This window comes from Somniosus microcephalus, chromosome 17 (assembly GCF_052327205.1).
Source record: "Somniosus microcephalus isolate GS21.2 chromosome 17, FLI_Smic_1.0, whole genome shotgun sequence".
NCBI lineage: Eukaryota > Metazoa > Chordata > Chondrichthyes > Squaliformes > Somniosidae > Somniosus > Somniosus microcephalus.
Window position 1 is genome coordinate 86,192,149 of NC_141003.1, and position 26,412 is coordinate 86,218,560.

General features: G+C 41.8%; 1 protein-coding gene and 1 long non-coding RNA gene across 5 annotated transcripts in view; one reads left to right on the top strand and one right to left on the bottom strand.

The window, feature by feature from the left end:
* sephs1 (selenophosphate synthetase 1) overlaps positions 1-19,414 on the bottom strand; it is a 59,533-nt gene extending 40,119 nt beyond the window's left edge. The window contains exon 1 of one of the 3 annotated variants that reach the window (XM_086010796.1): positions 18,604-19,414. In XM_086010796.1, the coding sequence (XP_085866922.1) occupies positions 18,604-18,796 (193 nt within the window). In that variant the 5' untranslated portion in view covers positions 18,797-19,414. Of the gene's footprint in view, positions 1-9,779; positions 9,835-18,312; positions 18,334-18,603 lie in introns of those variants that run through there. The other 2 variants (XM_086010797.1, XM_086010798.1) reach the window with 2 other exon arrangements.
* A 20-nt stretch (positions 19,415-19,434) lies between these two features.
* Positions 19,435-24,606, top strand: LOC147105904 (uncharacterized). Of its 2 annotated transcripts, none has more exons than XR_015081637.1 (2): positions 19,435-19,710; positions 24,293-24,606. It is a non-coding gene; the product is annotated as an uncharacterized LOC147105904 (long non-coding RNA). The 2 variants fall into 2 exon arrangements; XR_015081638.1 differs by lacking the exon at positions 19,435-19,710 and adding an exon at positions 19,721-19,934.
* The last annotated feature ends 1,806 nt before the right edge of the window (positions 24,607-26,412 follow it).

The following is a 26,412-nucleotide window of genomic DNA, read 5'->3' on the forward strand; positions in this document are numbered from 1 at the left end:
TATTCGAAGCACTAGGGCCAATTTAACTAAATGAAACACAGGTTTTTCCATTCACTGATTTAATCAGGAATTGCTTTTAGCCCACAACTAATATAGGAGCATTATTGGAATCTGTTGGGTATGGTTCTGATGTAGGGAGGCACAGATTACAGTGCCAGACTAAATGCCTATTTGTAAGCATTTGAAGTTATCCACATAGGTTAATTTTATTAAATTTGCAGTTTATCTTGCGTTATGGATTTTTTGACAGCTGCTTAAGTTCTTTAAATTAAATTCTAATGAAATATACTGCAACACATGAAGCATCAAATCTGGCTTGAAGTCGTAGTGCGCACACAACATCCAGAACCTGTATGTGTATATATACATAGCGCAAGTTAAAAAAGTCCAGTGAAATATCACGTTAATAACATTTGTATTGTAATGCTGACCACCTAACATGTAATATGGCATTTAACTTGGATAGTGCCCCACTGTGTACTACCCTGCAGACTCGCTGTAGACCTTGGTTCTCGCTTTTGAAAGGGGGCATGCCAAATCCAAACTAATAAACAGTTGCATTTTTTGACTCCCATAGTGGCAGGTTCATTTAATAGTGGGGAGATACTCTTTTCTCAAAGTGGTACAGACTCCGACACCAAAGTGCATGTGGTGGGTAAGACTGACACCCTCTCCCTGCAGATACAGGTCACTGGCTGCGTCACTTCTCATTCGCTGCTATGCTCACTCTGGCCTATTCTAATTAATTTCCCAGCAAATCTTGGTGTAAATATGCCACTGGAGGGCTGGGGGGCACAACGGTCTAATTTATGGTGCTCGTCACAAATATTGCTGATGCAGGAAATTCTTGGCCGTTATGATTTTCCACGAACCAAACAAAAAACACTTCTTGTACCATCTGAGGAGATTTCTTACAAACTTCTTTCCAAATCCCTTCAGTGGAGATGTGCGCTCTCTCCTGTCCAACAGCAGAAGCCTCAGCTATTTACAATCTACATTAATGGCCTAGATGAAGGGACCGAGTGTAATGTATCCAAGCTTGCTGATGATACAAAGCTAGGTGGGACAGTAAGCTGTGAGGAGAACACAAAGTCTGCAAAGGGATATAGATAGACTAAGTGAGTAGGCAGGAAGGTGGCAGATGGAAGTATAATGTAGGGAAATGTGAGATTATTCACTTTGGTAGGAAGAATAGAAAAACAGAATATTTTTTAAATGGTGAGAAACTTTCAAATGTTGGTGTTCAGAGAGATTTGGGTGTCCTCGTGCAAGAAACACAGAAAGCTAGCATGCAGGTACAGCAAGTAATAAGGAAAGCAAATGGCATGTTGGCCTTTATTGCAAGGGGGTTGGAGTATAAGAGTGAGGAAGTCTTGCTACAATTGTACAGGGCCTTGGTGAGACCACACCTGGAGTACTGTGCACAGTTTTGGTCTCCTTACCTAAGGAAGGATATACTTGCCTTGTAGGCGGTGCAACGAAGGTTCACTAGATTGATTCCTGGGATGAGAGGGCTGTCCTATGAGGAGAGATTGTGTAAAATGGGCCTATACTCTCTGGAGTTTAGAAGAATGAGAGGTGATCTCATTGAAACATACAAGATTCTGAAGGGGATTGACAGGGTAGATGCTGAGAGGTTGTTTCTCCTGGCTGGAGAGTCTAGAACTAGGGGGCACAGTCTCAGGATAAGGGGTCGGCCATTTAAGACTGAGATGAGGAGGAATTTCTTCACTCAGCGGGTGGTGAATCTTTGGAATTCTCTACCCCAGAGGGCTGTGGAGGCTCAGTCGTCGAGTATATTCAAGGCCGAGATCGATAGATTTTTGGACTCTAGGGGAATCAAGGGATATGGGGATCGGGCGGGAAAGTGACGATGAGGTCGAAGATCAGCCATGATCTTATTGAATGGCGGAGCAGGCTCGAGGGGCCAAATGGCCGACTCCTGCTCCTATTTCTTATAACCTCTAACTTACTGAATATTTGCGCAGATCTGCTATCAATTTTATATTTATTAATCTAATTGCAAAATACTGCGGATGCTGGAAATCTGATAACAACAGAAAATGCTGGAAATACTCAGCAGGCCAGGCAGCATCCGTGGAGAGAGAAACAGAGCTAACGTTTCAGGTCTGGGACCCTTGGGTTGTTTTTACAATAACATTTATTCTATTGGCTGTTTATACAAAAATTTACAATACTGACATTATTCATCGATTCATACTATTCAAATAATTTGGCTCTAATTAAAAGTGTCCATAGTTGTCCCATAGATCTGATTGATCCATGCTAGCAACGTGACAATGCATTATCACTTGTACAGTTAAGAATGACCTACTTCCCCAATCCTGAACCAAGCATCAGTCTGCTGCTCAACTCCCCTAGAATGAGCCGAGAAAATAAAACAGACAGAGAGAGATAAAGGGAAAGTGCAAGAGGCATATAGAATGGCAGACAAAATAAAAGAAATACGAATAGAGAAAGCACAAGGCATATATGAGAGTAGAGACAAGGAGAGATTCCCACAAAGGGAAAATGAGAGCCAAAATAAATAGGCGACGAGAAAATTAAAAAATATATACAGAAAGAGCCATCAAAAGAAATTGGAGGACATCAGAAAGACAAAGAATGAGGTGGAGAGAAGCAGAGACACAATTACACAAAGTCAGTCTTTTGGTCCACAAGCAATACCACAGAAGATCACTATATGAAAAAAAAACCAAGATGGGTAGACTCATTTTTGCTTGCAACTTCAAAGCATTATCCCCATTTATTTAGTTGATCAGGAAGAAATATGCTACAAACATTATTTCTACTTGGCTATTATTTTGAGTATTAAAAGAATATTTATAAAAGTGTTTTGACCTTTATTTCTCTTTCTCTGCCTAGTCTTCAGTTCAATAAGAGTGATAGAAGAATACACATTTATCTTTAAAATTGTAGCATCCTCTTTTCAAACGTGCATTGATGATCACCTATTTCATCTTTTATGTACTGTATCATGCACTACCTGGGATACATAGTAAAGTCGCAGGTGGAAGGAGATGCAGTATGTTCAGCCAAATGCAAGCAAAACCACTCTTGCCAGGGCAGTGGAATTACTACACATTAAATTGGGTAAAAAGCCACATTTGTATTTGACAGATCATTGATCACAACTGCAATATTAGAAAATCTGGAAACTGAGTGATACATTTGGTTTGCATACTGGTTATTAAAATCCAGGTCAGGCGGCAGAGATGAAGCTAAATTATCCGTTGGGCAAAAAATGAAAATAACTGGGCATTTTTAACCCAGTTCCAACTAGTCAAAGGCACACAGCATAAAACTGCCCAGGTATTGGCAGGGACTGAGAATGACTGATTTGGGAAACGGAAGCATATACACATCAATGCAATAAGGAGATGCTCGGCAAAGGTGTGACTTTATCACGCATCTAGTTACATATAGCTGGACTTCTGAGCGCTTGATACTGATACTGTCCAAGGTCGAAACATATAGCCTTTTGCTCAGCAATGACACGCTTACCCGGATAAATTACTTTTCTAGTTCCCAAATTTATATTCCCAAAATGCAAAACACCTAGCCATTCTTATTTCAAGAAAATAAATTCACTGATTCTGGTCCAAGATAAAAGAATTACTGTGATGCCCATCAGAGAAAGTGTTCAAGAATCAAAAGACTGGCTAATTCTGAGCTACATCCCAACGCTGTTCATCTGTGATGCAAGACCATCATTTCAATTAACTATATCAGACATACAGGAAACTCTCGATTTACCAGCACCTAAATAACCGGAAATCTCTGTTAACCGGCAAAATTCAGGAGTAGGTTCAGGTAAGTTTTACTTCATATCAGTGGCTGTTCCTGAATCTGTGGCCCTGTAAGTGGGGTTCTTGTACCTGTTGCATAGCAACAGGGACACCTGGATCTTGTGGCCGGGGTTCCTGCACCTGTTGCATAGCAACAGGGACGCCTGGATCTGTGGCTCTCGTACCTTTTACAACACCTCTCTGTAATCCGGACTTTTTGATAAACCGGCACCACGCCGGTCCCGGTTAAAAGAGTTTCCTGTACATACAATAAGCAGCACTTTTAAGATGCAACGCATCAATAAGTAGTACTGACCACTAAGCTGATTATTTCATCACTTCATGCACATTTTACATTTTTACAATCTTCACTTCCTCACTTAATTTTACCTCTGTTCTTCAATAATATGTTTTTATTGCACTTGTAAACAATTTTACTAGGCTCAATAACTTAACAGGCACATTGGGTATCACTTAGTTATACGTAATTATACAAGAAACTATTTGTATGCATCATTCAACAAAATTGTAGACCATGGGCATAAAGGAGATTTGAATTTTAGCAGCAACTTTGCGATTGTAATTGCATCATATAGCTGTGAAAGTTGTTCTCCCAATATATATTTCGGCTGCAGAAAACTATGAACATAAAAGTTGCCCTGCAGGGAAAAATAGTTCTACTGCTCAGAGGGCAGGCACACAGCTTTTAACACTGATAATCTGAACTGAGCAGTAGAAGGAGCATAATGTTTATCTGCATTCAGTCTCCAAGGTAAAAAAACACAAGCTAAAAATCAGAAACTCACGATGGGTATTTCTGGCTGCAAAAAACATCACCTTATATCAGGCTGCACAGTGGGGAGTTTAACATTTTACAGTATTTAGCAAATTGAGAATTTGTTTAAGGCAGTTAGTTCATAACACAACGTGCGTAGGCAGAAAAACAAATAAAGCTACAGCCTTCAGCTCATCCAATAATAAAAGAAGCCCAGAGGATGAAAAGGACTCACCACTGGTTAAGTTTAGCATGAATCCCAAGCGATGTTATTGAGACAGTATTGCATAAGAACATAAGAAATAGGAGCAGGAGTAGGTAGAGCCTGCTCCGGCATTCAATAAGATCATGGCTGATCGTCTACCTCATCTCCACTTTCCTGCTCTATCCCCATATCCTTCGATTCCCTTAATATTCAGAAATCTATCGATCTCTGTCTTGAATATACTCAACGACTGAGCCTCCACAGCCCTCTGGGGTAGAGAATTCCAAAGATTCACCACCCTCTGAGTGAAGAAATTTCTCCTCCTCTCAGTCCTAAATGGCTGACCCCTTATTGTGAGACTGTGACCCCTGGTTCTAGACTCCCCAGCCAGGGGAAACACCCTCCCTGCATCTAGCCTGTCAAGACCTGCAGGAATTTTGTATGTTTCAATGAGTTATACTCATTGGAGTTTAGAAGAATGAGAGGTGATCTTACTGAAACATACAAGATTCTGAGGGGGCTCGACAGGGTGGCTGCTGAGAGGATGTTTCCACTCGTGGAGGAATCTAGAACGAGGGGGGGCATAGTTTCAGAATAAGGGGTCACCCATTTAAAACGGAGATGAGGAGGAATTTCTTCTCAGAGGGTCGTGAATCTTTGGAATTCTCTGCCCCAGGGAGCTGTGGAGGCGGAGTCAGTGAATATATTTAAGGTGGAGATTGATTTTTGAACTATAGGGGAGTCGAGGGTTATGGGGAGCGGGCAGGAAAGTGGAGTTGAGGCCAAGATCAGATCAGCCATGATCTTATTGAATGGCGGAGAAAGCTCGAGGGGCCGAATGGTCGACTCCTGCTCCTATTTCTTATGTTCTTAGATCACCTCTCATTCTTCTAAACTCCAGAGAATATAGGCCTAGTCTACTCAATCTCGTCTCATGGGACAATCCGCCCATCCCAGGAACCAGTCTGGTGAACCTTTGTTGCACTCCCTCTATGGGAAGTATATCCTTCCTTAGGTAAGGAGACCAAAACTGTACACAATACTCCAGGTGTGGTCTCACCAGGGCCCTATATAATTACAGTAAGACAGCTTTACTCTTATACTCAAATCCTCTTATAATAAAGGCCAACATACCATTTGCTTTCCTAATTGCTTGCTGTACCTGCATGTTAACTTTCAACGATTCGTGTACCAGGACACCCAGGTCCCTCTAAACACCAACATTTCCCAATCTCTCACCATTTAAAAAGATACTCTGCTTTTCTATTTTGCCAACCAAAGTGGATAACTTCACATTTCTCCACATTCAGCATTTGAAGATACGGAATCAGACCAATTATAATGAAGGGAAAACCTCACAAAATTGGAAAAACATTTTTTGATTGTTGTTAGCAAAGTTTACTTTAGCAACCCAATGACATATATAAATAAAATAAATCACATCGTCAACCTAAAAACATAAGACGTAGAAAAGACTAAACAGGATCAAAGTGAAGCAAAGTTAAACTGGATTCCAAAAGTGGTATTAGATAGTTAGACGTACTAGCAATTAAAATCAACACATTAAAATGAGAGGAGGTATACTTCAAGGGATCAGCTTTGTAAAAGGCACAAGCGGAGAACTCATGTAGAGCAAAATGGATCAATAATTCTAGTTAAGGAAATGAAAGTTCCAAGACAATGGACTGCAATTTATAAATCGCAACAATTTAACAAAATTGGTTTTACTTTCTAAAGATTTTCAGTACAAAAAGTTTATAATCCAGGTAAATAATAGTTCTACGGGGGAATAGTAGTATTCTAGCCATTAATTTAAAAAAAAATTGAGATAGGCACTGTTTATAGACAACTGTGTAACAAAATATAGGCCCGGAATTTGTGGTCAGCGGCTGGCCCCGAAGGACACTCCACACAAGGACCTCGCGATCCCTGCGTTGAGAACTTCGGGCTTTCCCACCTTCAATTCAAATCAACGAAGTATAGCGGGGGTCCACTTGCACGAACTGTGATGTCTTAAGCTCTTAAAATTTTAACTTTTTAAAAATGTCAGAGAGAGCAAAACACAGATTGGGGCTCTCACACAGGCAAACCCAAAATAAAGATGGACAAACGTTTTTTTTTTTTTTTTTTTTTAAAGTTACAAATTTCACACTGCACAAAATTTTGATTCGTTTTCCAGGCCCATAACATTTGCTTAGCAGTAATAATGCTGTCAAAACCCCAGTTACACCGAATCCCTTTGGGTCTAACTTTTAGTGGGGAATTCAACAGCGTAATTACTGCAGAAGAGCCGGAGTTTTCGTCAGTTTCCCCGATTTGGCTGATTTCCGGCTCTGTGGTGGTGGGGGTGACCAGCGCAGCCTGTGTTGCAGCTGTCAATGACAGAACGCAATTTCAGGATTACCCAAATCAGCCAAATCCTGAAGTTGCGGTCAGTTTCAAATGCGGAATGACGGCGAATGCTGCCAGTTCGCCGTCATTCTGACTGCAAATTCTGGGCCATAGTCTTTTTCTTCTCTCCTGATACTAATGCAATGCAAGAGAAACTGTACAGCAACGTGCATTTATACAGCCCCTTTAACATAGTACAATGCCTTAAGGCGCTTCATAGGAACATTAGCAAACAGAATTTGACACCGAGTCACATAAGGAGATAGGTTTTAAGGAGCGGCTTAAAGGAGGAGAGAGGTAAAGAGGTTCGGGGAGGGATTTCCAGAGCTTAGGGTTTAGGCAGCTGAAGGCATGGCTGTCAATGGTGAAGCAATTAAAATTGGGGATGCGCAAGAGGCCAGAATTGGAGGAGCGCAGAGCTCGAGGAGGTTACAGAGATAGGGAGGGACAAGGCCATGCAAGGATTTAAAAACGATGAGAATTTTTTTTAAATTTTTTATAAATCGAGGTGCTGCTGGATGGAAAGTCAATGTAGGTCAGCGATCACAGGGATGATGGGTGAACGGGTGATTGGCGCAAATTAGGATACGGGCAGCAGAGTTTTTAATGAACTCGAGTTTATGGAGGGTGGAAGGCTGGCCGGGAGAGCGTTGGAATAGTCGAGTCTAGAGGTAACAAAGGCATGGATGTGGGTTTCAGCAGCAGGTGAGCTAAGGCAGTGACGGAGATGGCGATGTTACAGAGGTGGAAGGAGGCAGTCTTGGTGATGGGGGTCAGAAGTTCATCACAAAGTCAAATAGGACGCCAAGGTTGCGAACGGTCTGATTTAGCCTCAAACAGTGGCCAGGGAAAGGAATGGAGTCAGTGGCCGGGGAATGGTGCTGTAATGTATAATTACTTTACCGGCACTGAACTAGAAATTACTGTTCAGCCAAGTACTAAGTCACTAATTAACAAGGCTTTTGCTAAGGGTTCATTATAAAGTCCCTTTTCCTCAATGCTCTATGGTATCTTCCTTTGAGAAGGTAGTCAAAGTTTGAAACTTCTCACGCCTGTACAGAACTGCTTTGCATCACAGAAATCCATTATTTCAGAACAGATTCAGGTCTCTCCAGTAACTTAACAGAAATCATACGATACTGAAATAGAACTGCGTGCGAGCAGTGGCTGTTAATAATAATGTTGCTGCCCAGAGGATAATAATAGGAATAATATTTGAAGTCAAAGGGCAGCAGGGGTGCAAATACTTGGAAAAACTAAGTTCACTTTTTAACACCCTACCATTCATTTCAAAAGCAAAAGCAGATTAAACTCATTAAAATGTCTGTATGAAGTGATTAATTTACAGTGCAACCCTTATATCACCACTTTCCATTTAGCACCCAAAAAGCACAATAGAGCTTCACTCCAATCTAGCTCGCTAATGCGCATTAAAAAGATGCTAATCTAACATCTTGATGCCAGAAATAAATAAGGCCTTTTCCAATTAGAGTGGTATTACAACATTGAATCTGCTTCAACTTACAGAATTGTCCTGAATTTACCACATTAAGGAAGCCCTTCAAAGCAAAATGTGTGTTAAATTATTGATCTTTGATCACAATTGCTGCATTTAACACCTCCAAAAGTGTCTTGTAAACCAACAGCATATTAAAAAAAAAAAATCTGCATCTTTATTTAAAGACCAGGACAAAATGTTCAGTACAGCCCGGATCCACAGAAACCCAGTCAAAAGTAGATGATATTTTAGTGGACCAAAATGATAGCGATTTTTAAAAATAAATTAAAACTGTTATACAAGCCCTAAAAATCCCTTACAATTGAAGCCACCTTCACTACAATGGTCTGAATTCTTATTTAACAGACACATTGACTTATTGACATGGATGTGGGTTTCAGCAGCAGGTGAGCAACACATTCCAAATATAAGCGGCATCCTACAGCCTGTATCAGTGTCTAAGGGGTAATTCAACTTCAGGGGGGAAAAAGGGGGGGGTTCCACCCATTTATTTACATATAGGATCACTCTATAACCGGTTTTGTGAACATTTTCAAGCTACAAAAGGGAAAGATTTTTTTTAAAGCCATTATCTATACAATAAACTAATTTACACGTTTTCATTTACATGCTGACGTTTTACTTCACACATCACCAAGGGTGGATGGAGCTGCTGTAACCAATTGCCAGAAAACGTTTTTCTTCCCCTCTATCCTTCGCCCATCTATTTTTGAAGGCATCAACTTGTGTTAGGTTCCATTAGTGGAAGCAGCTCTGGGACCAGATCCACACAGCCATCCTTTGTGCGACGCTGGGCCGAGAGAGAGAAAGACCAAGAGAGAGAGCATGAGAAATAGAGTGGGAAAAAGAGCAAAAGTGACCGAAAGGGAGAAGAAGAAAAAAAACAAGAAATGAGGAAAAGGAAACGCAGGAAGACACGTCTTAATCACTTGGCTTTCCGGTTTTCAATGTTTATTTTTTGGCCAGTATTTTGGCTTATAATGATTGGTCAATTTATCAATTGCTCATTTTTTTTGGTGCTTTGTCTTCCTATCGTCAAAAAAAGTAAATACCAGACTAAATATTTCAAGATTTACTCACCTTGCAGAACCGGCTGTGCTCAGTCCAAACATACATCGATTGGCAGCCATTAATTCTGGGGATTACAAGTGCTGGAATCAAAAGCAAATAACGATTCCATGCTGTAAATTCCTCAATTTGGAGGAAGTTCAAAAACATAATTCAGTATTATTAATTGTAAAAATTATTAAAAGAAAGTGTACTCTGACAAATTGAAAGAATGCATTTTCAGTACTGAGTGTTAAACAATAAATCACCAAGTTTTGAAGACTTGATCTGAACAGAGGGGTTCTTGGGTTACACTGATTTAAACCAAAAAGCTTATTATTTATAGTTATTTAATTGTATACGTTTATTGCTGCTATTTGAGTCGCCATTACAATTAATAGTGTTTGGCACATAGCACAAGAAAAGGCTGGCTTAGACAGCATGGAATTTCCCCAGACTCGCAAGCAGTCTCACGGTTACTGCTAGTCCTGCACTACATACCATTTGCATAAAATTGTTTTAAAGCTTATCATGCATCATTGGAAACAAGATCAAATGCAGCTCCAGCCGCGCACCTTGCAGAAAGTCTTGGGTCTACGAACAGATTGATTTTTGTTCATCTTCTTAAAAAGACAGTGCTCTTGTCTAAGCACTTACATGAGCAATTAAGAATGGCTGGATCATAATTGCAGACTAATAGTACAGGGTAATAACCATTAAATACAATATTGAACAGTTTTATTTGATTGAGCAAGACTTCAGGAAGGGCTTTACCAACTGGGGCACACAACTTTGAAAGTTTGAGACATACAAAGGAAGGCCTAAAGGCTTTAACTGAATTGACAACGAAAGAGCACGACGAGTGACTCGATGGTCACCATCCAATTTTCTTGCACTTTTGGGTACAAACAGAGCACCCAAGAACCAAAGTTAGTGTTCATTTACACTACATCTGTAGCACTGATGTAAAGCAGTTTTCCACTTTATAACTATTGTTATAGTGCAAATGCAGTCTAAATCCAGAGACAGGACATCGCAACCAAACTTCCTGGAGAAGAGCAGTCAGCCCTCAACTCCAGGTTTCTATTACAGAAGTGTTATTTATTTTAAAGTATATAGTTTGTTCTTGGGATGTGGGCAACGTGGCCAAGGTAGGATTTATTGCCCGTCCCTGGGTGCGCTGAGCACAGTAAGAGTCAACCACAGTAAAGTCAGATGTGAGTCAGAAAAAATTTGGGGTAGCAGGTTACCATCCCCGTAAATATCTGGGTTTTTAACAACAATCCAGAAACTTTCATGACTATTTTCTAGGGTTAGCCCACAAATTAACAGATTTTTAAAAATTCAATTTCACAACTTGCCATCAACACTAAACTTGCAAAGCAAATGCATCCCTGGATTTTTGGTTCCGTACTATGGGCGTTAGCCTTGGCTCAGTGGGTAGCACGCTCACCCGAGTCGGGTTGTGGGTCAGGTCCCACTCGAGACTTGGCTGACACTTCAACGCAGTACTGAGGGAGCGCTGCAACACCAGACACGCTGTCTTTTGGATGAGACGATAAACCAAGGCCCCGCTGGGCCTTCTCGAGGGATGTAAAAGATCCCATGGCACTGTTCAAGGTGCAGGGAGTTCTCCCTAGTGTCCTGGCCAGTATTGATCCCTCAACCAACACCACCAAAAAACAGATGATCTGGTCATTTTCTCATTTGTTTGTGGGATCATGCTGTGCGCACATTTCCTACATTACAACAATGACGACACTGCAAAAGTATTTAATTGGCTATAAAGCGCTTTGGACATTGTGAAAGGCACTATATAAATGCAAGACTTGCTTTCTTTCTATAATTCCAATAATATTCTAATGTGCACAATACCACTTTTAGATCATTTCCTCCCAGTAATGTATTTTTTGTAAGATTCTTAATTTATCATGATAAAAAAGACCATTGCTACCTCTGGCTTAGAAACAATGGGCCTGAAATTATGGTGGTTTCATGTGCGTACGCTGTCGGGAGCCTTCAGAAAGATCCCGCAAGTTCTGGGTTTCCGTATGCATTGCGCACGCGCGTAAACCCGGAACTTGCGATCTGTCAAGTTTTGCATTACAGCCACTACAAAATCACTTTTGCTGGCACAGAGTTGGGATATTTGCCCAGCGAATGCCCACTAAACCCTTACGCCTGGTAAAAGCAGGCGCAAGGCCTTCTTTTACCAGCGCAAGGGTTAAAATAAAATTGATTAAAACATACACATACATTTAAAATTAGTTCAGGTAAATTTTGGTCCGTTTTAAAAGGTTTAAATTTATTTTTCAAAAAATTTAATTTTTATATTATAAATACTTAAAGGGTCTTTTAATTAATTTTGAACATGGGAACATTTATTTTTATTTAAGTGCTGTGAATTCTTATTTAGGGATTTCTAATATGCTTATGGGGAATCCGTACGTAAATGGAATCCCCACAAGCATCACAGGAATCTCCTTTCGATTGGTTGACCGGGCCCACGTGATCCCAGGGACGCTTGCGAACCGCGTGAGACCCTGGGATCCGTCGGCCTTTACGCAGGCATATGCCTACAGGCCCGAGAAGGAAACTCTCCGTAGCTGGGGAGCCAGGAGGCAAGTACGGAAATATTTCGCGGTTCAGAGGTGTACTCGGGAGGTACGTCTCCAACCGCAAATCCAGGAGCAATGAATTATGCACGTATTTGTATCAGCACATTAAACCAGAGTATGTATCAACAGCTCATTACCTGAAGAATGGGCCACCTCCTGCATCCTGGCAATGATTCTGGATAAATGAATCACATAATATGACCTTCAACTAAACAGATCAGGGCGGTCATCATTTTGATCCCTCATCTGTGCTAACTGACAAACATTTATTGGCTACAGAGGGAGAAGGAGATAATCAGCTTGTGATCCTGTCCAATTACTATCCAACAATCTGTTCCATATGTGAGCTTGTGAATACCAGGTGATGTCAGGGCAAGTCTCATTTCTGCAGGCACCCCTTTCCACATTTAAATAGCCCATCATCACTCACTGTCCAGGGTTACAAATGAAGAATTCAACTTGGTGGAACTGCACCAAGCCAGAGATGCCATCTTAAGCCAAAAATGGAAAGAAAGAGCTAGAATCATATTTGAATAGTCTCTACATCAGCATTTTAAGTCACAATTTGTTCAATTAGTATAGTTAACATTGACAATTGTATATGGTTCTTGTATCTCAATAAATTAAAGAGTCTGTCTACAGTCATCACTATTGCAGAGGTGCGATCAAATTTTGAAACCTGGGTTAGTTATACTCATGATAAATCACATCTTTAGTGACATTGTAATATTCCAACACTGTCAAATTATGCTTTTTTAGTACTGTACGAGAGACTTTTTTGAAACCTTTAAACAAAGCAATAAAGGGCTTTAGCTAATGCCATGAAGCTGAAGTTATAGTTAAAGTGAATATGGGTGCGCGGGTGTATTTACATGACAATTCATTATAAAGCAAAGCGCCATCAACCTAACTAGGAAAATGGCAAATTTAGTATCGCCCTCAACTAGTAGGTAAATTGTGTGTCACAAATGATGATAAATTGGCGGATAATTATATAAACGGGGCTTGGGAGAACAGTGGGTCCATATTCCATTCTGCAAGGTACAAAGTTAAACAGTACTCAGAACATAAGAAAAATCTCAGTGGTCCAGAGAAAGAAAACTAAGAAAGGAAACAATCTGAAGACGCAGAGGGAAGAGAGAGAACTTGGAGGTAGGAAGAGGGAGGAGAAGGTTGGCCAGTATGAGAAAGAGAGGAAAAAATCTAAAGGATTGAAGAGAGACATTAGAGAGAGAAAATCTAAGAGAGAAAAGCACAGGAAAAGAAAGAGAATGCTACTACAGTATATGCTTTTTTTCTAGATATCAACTTCTCTTCCATAGTTTTGCCATATCATGCATTGTCCTCCTGCCTGTTACCTGTCCTTTACTCATCCCCTCCACACAGCCCAGTCACTGAGTATATTCAAGGCTGAGATCAATAGATTTTTGGACTCTAGGGGAATCAAGGGATATGGGGATCGGGCGGGAAAGTGGAGTTGGGGTCGAACATCAGCCATGATCCTATTGAATGGCGGAGCAGGCTCGAGGGGCCGTGTGGCCGACTCCTGCTCCGAATTCTTATGTTCTTACACAGCAACACAGTGAATCCATGTTAGGATATTGGAGCTCCAACATCGTGGGTTAATGCACAATATTCAGCCGAGTCTCTCCATCTGATCAGATGAAACCTATTTTTGAGGATATTGGACAAATGCTACTGGAATACTTTCTAACTTCAAGATAGTGAATGTGAAAGAGTGATCACAAACTAGTTATAACACAGGAAGCGAGACTACTAGCAGATGTTAAAAAGAAAAACTGTTACACTACATCTTAGGTCAATTTATGAAATTACCACACAAAAGACAGGATTCCATATTGTGAGATTTTGTTGGAAACATTCCAAACAAGCAAGGCAGTATTTGGGCAAGGAATAGCAGAGCACTGCTAAAAAAAAAAAAAACAATTTCAAGCCTTGAAAAGCAGTTACAGCTTTAATATAAAATTGCACGGTTAAAATGGAATGACCTGCAAGCAGTTGCTTTTCAATAATTAATTTTGCTTCCTTTAAAAATGTACTGTTTTCAAGACAGATGAACAAAATGTGATAATTAATTCTACTTAATGATCTGAAAAATATACACATGTAAGTAACCTAAAGAAAAGACATGCAATGGACAGACACACAGCAGCTGCAAAACCATAAGAACAAGCAGAAATATTAAACGGGGGGGGGGGGGGCCAGAGAAAGAGAAGCTGAGAAAAACTGCAAATTAAAGTTACAATAGACAGGAAGCAAGTATAGAAGTAATGCTAAAAAGAGGACCTCAAAAAATCCAGTCCTCTGAATTATTTGCATAGAATGAAGTAATACTGTAGCAATTAGGTCAACAGGAATACATAAACTGACCAATCGTCCCCAAACTGAAGTAAAGCTGTGATTTTTTTCTCTCCAAACTGCGCACATTTACTTTTAAGGTAAGGTACCAAAGAGTTATGTATCAATTTAGCCAGTCTATCATTCTGGTTACATAGGACACAGTAATTTGCTACATAAATGTCATACAAGCATTGCAACCATTTGCTAAAAATAAAACTAGAAATCTAAGAATTTCACGAGGCTGTTAATGTGAATAAAGCTTTTCAAACAGTGAACACGTCAAGAACTCAAATACTTTGATGGCCAATCAATTCAGGCTGCTCTTGTATATCTTTCAGCAAATCAGCTATTGAGCAGCAATGGCAAAGGGCTGGAAGTAGATCACTAACCATCCTCAATGCCAAAGGTGTGTGATAATGGCAAGGAAAATAGTACCAAAAATGCTTCAAGAATTAGCCCACAGGCCAAAACGAACAGCTAATTCACGTTGGCACCTCCGGCTACCTGGTTATTTCAGTGACTTTGTACTTTCCTGAGAAACCCGACTTGGTTGCTGTCATGACCTGACTAGATCACGTTTCAATGATCTAGCTCCAAGACTTATGGCAGGTTTATAGAAACACAAAACACAGGTTAAGCCTACCAATTAAAAATAAAATAAGCAAAACAAAGAGGAGGGCGTAAGAATGAGAAAGAGAAAAGCAAAGAACTTAGGTCATGAAGTTATTTATCAATTTAATTTTTTCTACATACAGTAAAAGCCATTGCAGACATTTCAATAGCATTATTGCAAGTATTCGATATTTCTTCAGAGTTTCAATATGCAAGTTGATCCTTTAGAAATGAGCAGCCCAGGAGCACCAAATTCCTGGACAATGCCAGCATTGTAGCAGTCAATATTCAATGAAGTAACAGTAACACAAATTGCTATTTACTTCAAACACAGAAGAGTATCTGATTAATTTCTCCAATACCAAAATCTTAACCAAATCAACTAGCGAAGTAACTTTGTAAAGGAGCATCATTGCTCTAGGAACAGGAGGAAGCCATGTAGCCCCTCGAGCCTGTTCTACCATTCAATTAGATCATGGCTGATCTGTGACCAAACTCCATATACCCGCCTTTGGCCCATATAAGAACATAAGAAATAGGAGCAAGAGTAGGCCCTTCGAGCCTGCTCCGCCATTCAATGAGATCATGGCTGATCTTCTGCCTCAACTCCATTCACTGGCCCTATCACCATATCACTTGATGCCTTTACTAGTCAGAAATCTATCGACTTCTGTTTTGAATATACCCAATGACTGAGCCTCCACAGCCCTCTGGGGTAGAGAATTCCAAAGATTCACCACTCTCTGTGTGAAGAAATTTCTTCTCATCTCAGTCCTGAATGGCCTACCCTTTATCCTGAGGCTGTGGCCCCTGGTTCTAGACTCCCCAGCTAAGGGAAACATTCTCCCAGCATCCATCCTATCAAGTCCTGTAATAATTTTGTATGCTTCAGTGAGATCCCCTCTCATTCTTCTGAATTCAAGAGAATACATGCCTAGTTTACTCAATCTCTTCTCATACGACAGTCCCGCCATCCCAGGAATCAATCTCGTGAACCTTCGTTGCACTCCCTCTATGGCAAGTATATCTTTCCTTAGGTAAGGAGGCCAAAATTGTACACAGTACTCCAGGTGTGGTCTCACCAAGGCCCTATATAATTGGAGTAAGACTTCTTTACTCCTGTACTCAAATCCTCTTGTAATGAAGGCCAGCATACCATTTGCCTTCCTAATGGCTTGCTGCACCTGCAAATTCACTTTCTGTACAAGGACACCCAGGTCCCTTTGAGCATCTGCATTCCCCAATCTTTCACCATTTAGGAAATACTCTGCCTTTCTGTTTTTTCTACCAAAGTGGATAACTTCACATTTATCCACATTATTATATTCCATCTGCCATGTTCTCACCCACTCACTGAGTCTGTCGCGATCCCCTTGAAGCCTCTTCACATCCTCTTCACAACTGACACAGACACCTAGCTTTGTCTCATCAGCAAATTTGGAAATGTTACATTTAATCCCCTCATCCAAATCATTGATATAGATTGTGAATAGCTGGGGCCCAAGCACCGATCCTGCGGTACCCCACTAGTCACAGCCTCCCATCCTGAATATCCCTTAATACATTTGGTTAACAAAAATCTGTTAATCTCAGATTTAAAATTAACAATTGATCTAGCATCAACTGTCGCTTGCGGCAGAGAGTTCCAAACTTCCACCACCCTTTGCATGTAGAAGTGCTTCATAACCTCACTCCTGAAAGGCCGAGCTCTAACTTTTAGATGATGCCCCCTAGTCCTAGACTAGACTCCCCAACCAGCAGAAATAGTTTCTCTCTATCTACCCTATTTGTTCCCCTTAATATCTTAAACTTTGATCAAACCTTCTAAATTCCAGGGAATACAACCCTAATTTGTGTAATCTCACCTCATAATTTAACCTTTGGAGTTCGGGTGTCATTCTGGTAAATCTACGCTGCACTCCCCCCAAGGCCATTATACCTTCCTACGGTGTGGTGCCCAGACTGAACACAGTACTCAAAGTGCGGTCTAACCAGGGCTTTGTAAATCTGTAGCATAACTTCTACCCCCTTGTATTCTAATCCTCTAGATATAAGGGCCAGCATCCCATTAGCCTTGCTGATTAGTTTCTGCACCTGTCCATGACATTTTAACAATCTATGTACATGGACTCCCGAGTCTCTTTGGACCTCCACTGTTTCTAGCTTTTCACCATTTAAAAAAGGTTAGTTTTCAAAGTTCCCATAATTTATGTAAACATACAATGAAACAATTGGCATTAAAGAGTGATGGAAAAATGTTCATATCATACAGTAATTTCAATTATCAAACATGGAGGATTAACAAATGTATGGTTTAATCATATTCTGTTATAGCACTGTTAAAATAAATTCACGCCCACAAAAATCCAGGCTGACACCCCAGTGCAGTACTGAGGGAGTGCTGCACTGTTGGAAGTGCTGTATTCCAGATGAGACGTTAAACCGAGGCCCCGTCTGCCCCCTCAGGTGGACGTAAAAGATCCCATTGCATTATTTCGAAGAAGAGCAGGGGAATTCTCCCCAGTGTCCTGGCCAATGATTATCACTCAATCAACATCACTAAAAAACAGATTATCTGGTCATTATCACATTGCTGTTTGTGAGAGCTTGCTGTGTGCAAATTGGCTGCTGCATTTCCTACATTACAAGTGACTACACTTCAAAAAGTACTTCATTGGCTGTAAAGCGCTTTGGGACGTCCAGTGGTTGCGAAAGACGCTGTAGAAATGCAAGTCTTTCTTTGTTATAACACTGTTAAAATAAATTCATACAACAGAGCTCCAAAATTGATTAAAATGTTATTATAGATTCTTCTAAATATATGCATTATGCTTATTTCCTGCAAGGGTTTGGAAGGGTTAATAACGAATGTTACTGCTGTACAACTTTAAAAAGACATATATATATATATATATATATATATACACACATACAATTCAACACAGAACAGGATTACCACAAATTTGAAAACCCACCGTATAACTTTAGTTCAAAAAGCATGCAAAAGCTGAGAAAAGTGGAGAGTGCACCCACTGCAATTGCATCCGAATAATTGAAGTTTTCAAGCGGTTTGGGTCTCTTTAATTAAAGCGAGTTTGCAACCGACCCTACCGGCGGCTGATAGTTACAAGAAGCAACAGAGGGGGGCGGGGGGAGGAGGAGGGGGTGAAAGGAGAATGGGGGGAATTAAAATAAATGCAAAAAACATTTTCCAGAGATTGCATGTGTGGCATGCACGCATGCAGCAGCAGCTATAATGCACTCACCCAGACGCGGCATGACGGCCCCGAGGAACTGCTCGTCCTCCTGGTAGTGGTTCTCCTGCAGGGCCTCCAGCAGCTTGTGCAGGACATCCTGCGGCACTTTGCAGCCCGTCCCCTTCAGCTCGGCGAAGCGGCTCAGCCGAAAATTCTTGTCCAACTCATAATTTTCTGGATTGAACGTTTCTCTCACCGACATGATCCAGAGCTGTAGACGCGCCGATCTTTTGCGCGCATATACGTCGGCAATGGATTTACCCGAGAGAGAGAAAAAAAATAATTTTTCTTCCAAAAAAAAAAATCTCCCTTTAAAAAGAAAATGTCTCTGTGTGTCCTGTGGGTCCGCCTGCTGCTCGGCGCCGACCCTGTGTGTGTGTGAGGGGGGACAGGGGGAAGGTGAGAGGGGGAGACAGAGATCGCCGTGTGGTGCAGGGTTAACCCGGCCACTGTTGATAATTTTTTAACCCTCTCTCTCTCACTCTCGGTGGCGGTTTAAGATGTTTAACCCTCTCGATGGCGGCCCCTGGTTGGGGGTTTTTTTTTTCTTCTCTTCTTACCTTCGATCCGCGCCGCCGCCTCGGCAAGCAAAGGGAAAGCGCCCAGAGGCCCGCGCGCGCCACACAGAGAGAGAGAGAGAGGGGGGGGGAGTCAGCGCGCACGCGCGGCCATCGGCAGCCGCTCGGGCCAACTGCGCATGCGCTGTGTGTTGCGACGCATGCGCGGCGGGTAGGGCGCTGAATGAGCGAGTGAGTGTTGCGCGCACGCGCGGCAAGCGGCTACTGATTCATTGGCTGGCTGAGGGAGGGCGCCGAGTGAGTTTTCCAGTTGCGCGCACGCACGGTAGCCAGCCAGCGGAATGACTGCCTGGCCGAGGAAGCGTGCTCTCTCTTTCTCAAGCGCGGCAGGCTGCCACTAACTAACTGACTGACTGAGGGAACTCGCTTTCTCTCTCTCTTTCACATGCGCGGCATGCAGCCGCTAACCGACGACTAACTGAGGGATCTCGAACTCGCGATCTCTCTTTCGCATGCGCAGCTTCTTAGGCAGCCGCTAACTAACTGATGGAGGGAGATCTCGCCCGCGCATACGCAGCAGACAGCCGCCGCTGACTGAGTGAGCTAACTCTCTGGCGCATGCGCAGTAGGCAGCCGCCGCTGACTGCGAGTGAGCTAACTCTCTGGCGCAGGCGCTGACCGGCAGAGCGAAATCGCTTGTTTGCGCGCGCGCACGCGCTGAGCGAGCTCGAGTCCGCCCCTCCCCCTTTCACGCGCCCGTTCCGTTGATCGTTTGGAAAAGAAGTCATTCGGCGCCCAGCCGCTGACCAGGAGGGAGGATGGGTATTTCGCTGCGAATTGTGTCTTCTTCTCAATATATTATATGGGGATTATCGGAAAGATATCTTTGGGGTGGAAATGGAAGTAATTCTTTTTTTAGTCGGTGACGGTCCTTTAAATCTGGCAAATGGCGCCTTTTATTCCACCTCCCCTTTAAGAGGCCATGGCCAAAAAAAATTAAAGGGGTTGGCGCAGTTCCGTTTAAAGCAATCCGCTTTTCTTTGTAAAATATAAATGGGACAACAGGATTGCCATTGCTGCTATATATGTTTGTGATGTGCTTTTAAATCCTGTGCAAGTGACAGATTTCCTTTTCTCTGAGAGACGGTCCCTGCACGCTTAAAGGGATCGTCCCTTTGTACCCGCAGAGCATGTTTATTGTCGGCTCGTTTTTTTTGGGGGGGGGGAGAGACTTTAAAAACTGCACTCCAGTCATTATTACTAAATTATTACTATTAGTACATTATTACTAAAGCCCCTCACAAAAAAGGCAATAGGAGCTCCGCAAATAAAAGTTAGCAGATTTTAAAACGTTGACGTGTTCTAATTGTTCTTAATTTAAAGTGTTGTTTGGTGCTTTTAAATAGTTGAGGAACTGCACAACTCCAAGTGCACCTGTCCTGTTAAAGAGGCCAATGATGGATATTTATTTTTGTGGTTTCTTAAAATTAGTACTGCTTGTTGTGTAATCAGTATTTTTAGCACAGAAGTAACTAAATATAAACTTGGAATCATAGCATAGTTCTAGCACAGAAGGAGGCCATTCAGCCCATCGAGCCCCTGCTGGCTCTCTGCAAATATAAACTTCATTTGGTGATGTAATTCAACTATTATTTCAAAGGATCTTGATGGCCAATTAAGACGACATATAAATACTAAAATAAAAACAGAAAATGCTGGACACACTCAGCAAGTCAGGCAGCAGTGTCAAAAACAGGAAGGCAGATTATTATCTGAATGGCAATAGATTGGGAGAAGGGGAAGTGCAACGAGACCTGGGTGTCCTTGTGCACCAGTCGCTGAAGGTAAGCATGCAGGTGCAGCAGGCGGTTAAGAAGGCAAATGGTATGTTGGCCTTCATAGCGAGAGGGTTTGAGTACAGGAGCAAGGATGTCTTGCTGCAGTTGTACAGGGCCTTGGTGAGACCACATCTTGAGTATTGTGTGCAGTTTTGGTCGCCTTATCTGCGGAAGGATGTTCTTGCCATGGAAGGAGTGCAACGAAGATTCACCAGGCTGATACCTGGGATGGCAGGAATGATGTATGAGGAGAGATTGGGTCGATTGGGCTTGTACTCGCTGGAGTTTAGAAGAATGAGAAGGGATCTCATTGAAACTTATAAAATTCTAACAGGACTGGGCAGACTAGATGCAGGAAGGATGTTCCTGATGGTCGGGGAGTCCAGAACCAGGGGTCATAGTCTAAGGATAAGGGGTAAGCCATTTAGGATAGAGATGAGAAGGAATTTCTTCACCCAGGGAGTGGTGAACCTGTGGAATTCTCTACCACAGAAGGCAGTAGAGGCCAATTCATTAAATATATTCAAGAAAGAGTTGGATATATTTCTTGAGGATAAAGGGATCAAGGGATATGGGGAGAAGGCAGGGACAGGGTACTGAATTTGGATGATCAGCCATGATCTCATTGAATGGCAGAGCAGGCTCGAGGGGCCGAATGGCCTACTGCTCCTATCTTCTGTGTTTCTATGTTTCTATCTGTGGAGAGAGAAACAGAGTTAACGTTTCAGGTCGATGACCTTTCGTCAGAACTGGGTCGAATAATTAAGTAGTATATAAATACTACTTGCCTATAGAAACTTACAGCACAGAAGGAGGCCATTCAGACTGTCGTGCCTGTGCCAGCTTTTTGAAACGTAACGTGTTTACTTCACAATTGCATGTGAAAAGTAACAGTTTTCTACAATTAACTTAGCACCAAGAAGCTTTTCAAAAAAATTTAAGGGAGAAAAGCTGGTTTGGACCAAGGGGTTAAGTGACCTATACAGGCTCCCGGTCCGGCAATGCCTCAATTAAAAAATTCTCATCCTTGTTTTCAAATCGCTCCATGGCCTCGCCCCCCCTCCCTATCTCAGAAACCTTCTCCAGCCCTACAACCAATGTTCCCTCTAAGCTGTGCGGCTGTCTGCCGGTCCCTTGCAGCCCGGCACCGGCTTTTCAAATGTGAAATTTTCCGCATGTGCAAAACTTTGAATGGGCTGCACAGCCTGTTAAAGGGACTGCGCACCCCCAAAAATTAGGGGGAGCATTGCCTACAACCCTCTGAGCTATCTGGGCATCTTGTGTGTCCCCTATTTTAATCGCTCCACCATTGGCGGCTGTGCTTGCAGCAGCCTAGGCCCTCAACTCTGGAATTCCTTCCCTAAACCCTTCCGCCTCTCCCTCCTCCTTTAAGACGCTCCTTAAAACCTACCTCTGTGACCAAGCATCTGTCCTAATATCTCCTTATGTGGCTCGGTGTCAAATTTTGTTTGATAACGCTCCTGTAAAGTGCCTTGGGACATTTTACTGCGTTATAGGTGCAATATTAATACAGGGTAAAGTTTTTACATAAACATAGAAGATAGGAGCAGGAGTAGGCCATTTGGCCCTTTGAGCCTGCTCCGCCATTCAATGAGATCATGGCTGATCATCCAAATTCAGTACCCTGTCCCTGCCTTCTCCCCATATCCCTTGATCCCTTTAGCCTCAAGAAATATATCCAACTCTTTCTTGAATATATTTAATGAACTGGCCTCCACTGCCCTCTGTGGCAGAGAATTCCACAGGTTCACCACTCTCTGGGTGAAGAAGTTCCTCCTCATTTCAGTCCTAAATGGCTTACCCCTTATCCTTAGACTATGACCCCTGGTTCTGGACTCCCCAGCCATCATAAACATCCTTCCTGCATCTAGTCTGTCCAGACCTGACAGAATTTTATAGGTTTCGATGAGATCCCCTCTCAATCTTCTAAACTCCAGTGAGTATAAGCCCAATCGACACAATCTCTCCTCATACGTCATTCCTGCCATCCCAGGTATCAGCCTGGTGAATCTTCGCTGCACTCCCTCCATGGCAAGAACATCCTTCCTCAGGTAAGGTGACCAAAACTGCACACAATACTCAAGGTGCGGTCTCACCAAGGCCCTGTACAACTGTAGCAAGACATCCTTGTTCCTGTACTCGAACCCTCTTGCTACGAAGGCCAACATACCATTTGCCTTCTTAACCGCCTGCTGCACCTGCATGCTTACCTTCAGCGACTGGTGCACAATAACACCCAGGTCTCTTTGCACTTCCCCTTCTCCCAATCTATTGCCATTCAAATAATAATCTGCCTTCCTGGTTTTGCCACCAAAGTGGATAACCTCACATTTATCCACATTATAGTGCATTTGCCATGTTTCTGCCCAATCACCCAACCTGTCCAAATCGTACTGGAGTTTCACGACATCCTCCTCACAGCTTACCCTCCCACCCAGCTTTGTGTCGTCTGCAAATTTGGAGATATTACATCCAATTCCCTCGTCCGGATCATTAATATATATTGTGAACAGCTGGGGTCCTAGGACCGATCCTTGCGGTACCCCACTAGTCACTGCCTGCCACTTGGAAAACGACCCGTTTATTCCAACTCTTTGCTTTCTGTCCGCCAACCAGTTCTCTATCCAAGTCAATACCTTGCCCCCAATCCCATGTGCCTTAATTTTGCACACTAATCTCTTATGTGGGACCTTATCGAAAGCCTTCTGAAAGTCCAAATACACCACATCCACTGGTTCTAGCTTTCTTCCATCATTCAGCAAAAAATCGGTAGTTTTGTAGTTGTAACCCCCTCCCAAGATTTTGTAAATAGTCATACAAGTCAGTCACATCTAAATTTACCACAATACTTGGACCTGTATAATCTCGAGAGAAAGGTATATCTTGCTGGTATGCAGGATGGAAAAGCTCCTGGATGTGTTTGGAGAAAGTGGTAAGACTTTGGTCAATCCCTTTGTATCCTGGGAGATGTACCACTGTGCTCTTCTCAGATTGAAGAAAATAGCTAACTAGCTACTCTTCATTGAGGAAGTTTATCTACACAATTCTTTAGTGGTGTATCCTACCTAGAAACAAGGATATTCAAAAAGACAGAGGTAAAATGGAGATGGTAGATGCTGGAAATCCAAAAGAAAAACAGAAGTAGTGAAGGAGGACAGTGGTCAAACATCATCTGAAAGAGAAAATAGGTTAATGTTTCAGATGGGATTCTTCATCAGACCTGATTCTGTTTTTGAAAGACGGCTTAATCAATGGCAGCAAATCTATATGAACAACCAGAACTCTGAAGTTTTAAATGACCCTTTTTCCTTTTTTGCATAGGATCCAATGATGGGCTGCTGACGCATGAGGGAAGATTGACTGTTTATGTATGTAAATCAGTATTTGAGCCATTTACATATGTTAACCTGTAAAGTGTGTAGATTAGGAAAGAATTTTAAAAAGTAAAATAGTCATCTTCGGCTCAGTGGTCTTAAAGTATGCCTGCTTTCTATAAAAACGGCAAGTTGATCTTGGACCACACAAATGAAAGACTATTATACCTTTCCTTGAATTACAGCTCCTGTAAATTGGTCATTTATCCAGCAAATGCTGCAGCACAAATGAAATATTAAACTTTCAATTTTTCAGCGGTCGTGCTGGATGTAGTTTGTTTTTGTACTATCCAAAATACTCAACAATACATTGTTCCTGAATACTATGAAGTCTTAGAAAATAATCAGGAGACAGTTTAGAAAATATTTGATAGTCATAATAATTAGAAAAAATGTTGGTGCTGACTCGATTATATGACAGCATCTTTCAACACATTCCATTACATCACTATCATTCTCTGAGACATTGCTACTTGTCTTTGAAAAATAAATATATATATGTAGCCCCCACCCTGGTAGAGACATATATGAGTTCAATAATACAGTTATGGTGGTACTTTCTATCCAAGTATTCTTCACCTGAAAATATGTCACAAACTTATCTCTCAGAACTGTAACCCTCCTCACTTTTACATGCACCAGATGGCACTGTGATGCATGTTGGAAGATAATAAATAAATTAAATGCAACCATGCTTTCACTCGCCACTTTCCTCTTTAAGTCATAGGCACACAGACCAGGAAAGAGCTCTGTTATTTCGTAGGTTTGAAGATTTGCTTTCACTCAGCAATTTGTCTGCATTGTAAACCTTAAACATAGTCACTGGCCGATCACACTTAAAGGAGCAATCAACTATTGTAAAAATGCTTTTGCAAACCCTTTCTTTGCTTGGGGAGGGAGAAGCAAAATGACATTCCACACAAGTGACTTGATGGTGCATTTTGATGTATTTTACACAAATGCATTGTGTTCTTGCAAACAAATGAAAAAAGGTTTGCCAAACATTTTTCTCATGATAGTAGCAATGTAAGAAGGGTAGCTTCAGACTGCGTTACACAAACAGATTCTGTTTCAAAAAATTAATGCTAGATACTCATTGATACTTTTCATGGTACAGTACCGTGCAGCACAGCAGAACAAAACAATAAATTCTTGCATTATTTAAAGTTGCAAGTTTTAAAATGGGCATGCTTATTGACAAATATCACCACCTGTAAATGTGTAATTAATATATTGATAACATAATTAAATATATACATTATATGTAAAATTAAAGAAATGCACACTTAATTTTTTAACACAAATTGTTCTTTTAATATTTATTTTGCTTTTAGGTAGAAATCTATATGCAATCCTTAAGTTGTTAAAAACACCCTTACATAACCTGAAAAGAGCTAGAACAATAAGGACTTATTCGTTTTGCTTTTATATCAGAGGGAAATATCTTTGCAAGGCTGCCCTTTGATTCAGAGTAAACAGACTGCATGACATGGTACTGAACCATGTAGGTAAGGAAAATGTAATCCCTAGTCTGTGCTGAGGTGTTATGGTTAACCTCAGTTTTATCCACTGTTTCAGTGGTAAGATGCGCTAGACAAGAACACAGCCACCGCAATGCTGGAGTCCTTGAACTTGGCGAGATGTGAAAGGTGGAGGAGCCTTTGGAGAAGACTAACTTCACTCACTCCAGCAGGAAAGCATAGGCCCTGCTCCGTCAACTTGGTGGGGCAAACCCCACCTATAAACACAGGACGACCATTAGAGCGGATGCCATTGCATCCCACTTGATACAAACATCAAAGGCTCCAGTGGACAAAGAATTTCAATGCCAGGTGAAGCAGCAGCTTTCGACACACTTGTTGGCGGCACCAAGATCGTCAGCGATGTCTGATCCATTCACCTTGGACGAACTAAACGCAGCCCTGTCGACAACCAAATCTGGAAAGGCTGCTGGTCCAGTTGGTGTTTATCCAGAATTCCTAAAAACACTAGGACCCAAAACAAAGAGATGGTTGACCTCCTTCTCTGAGGTACTGGCTACTGGTAAAATTCCACCTATTTGGAGGG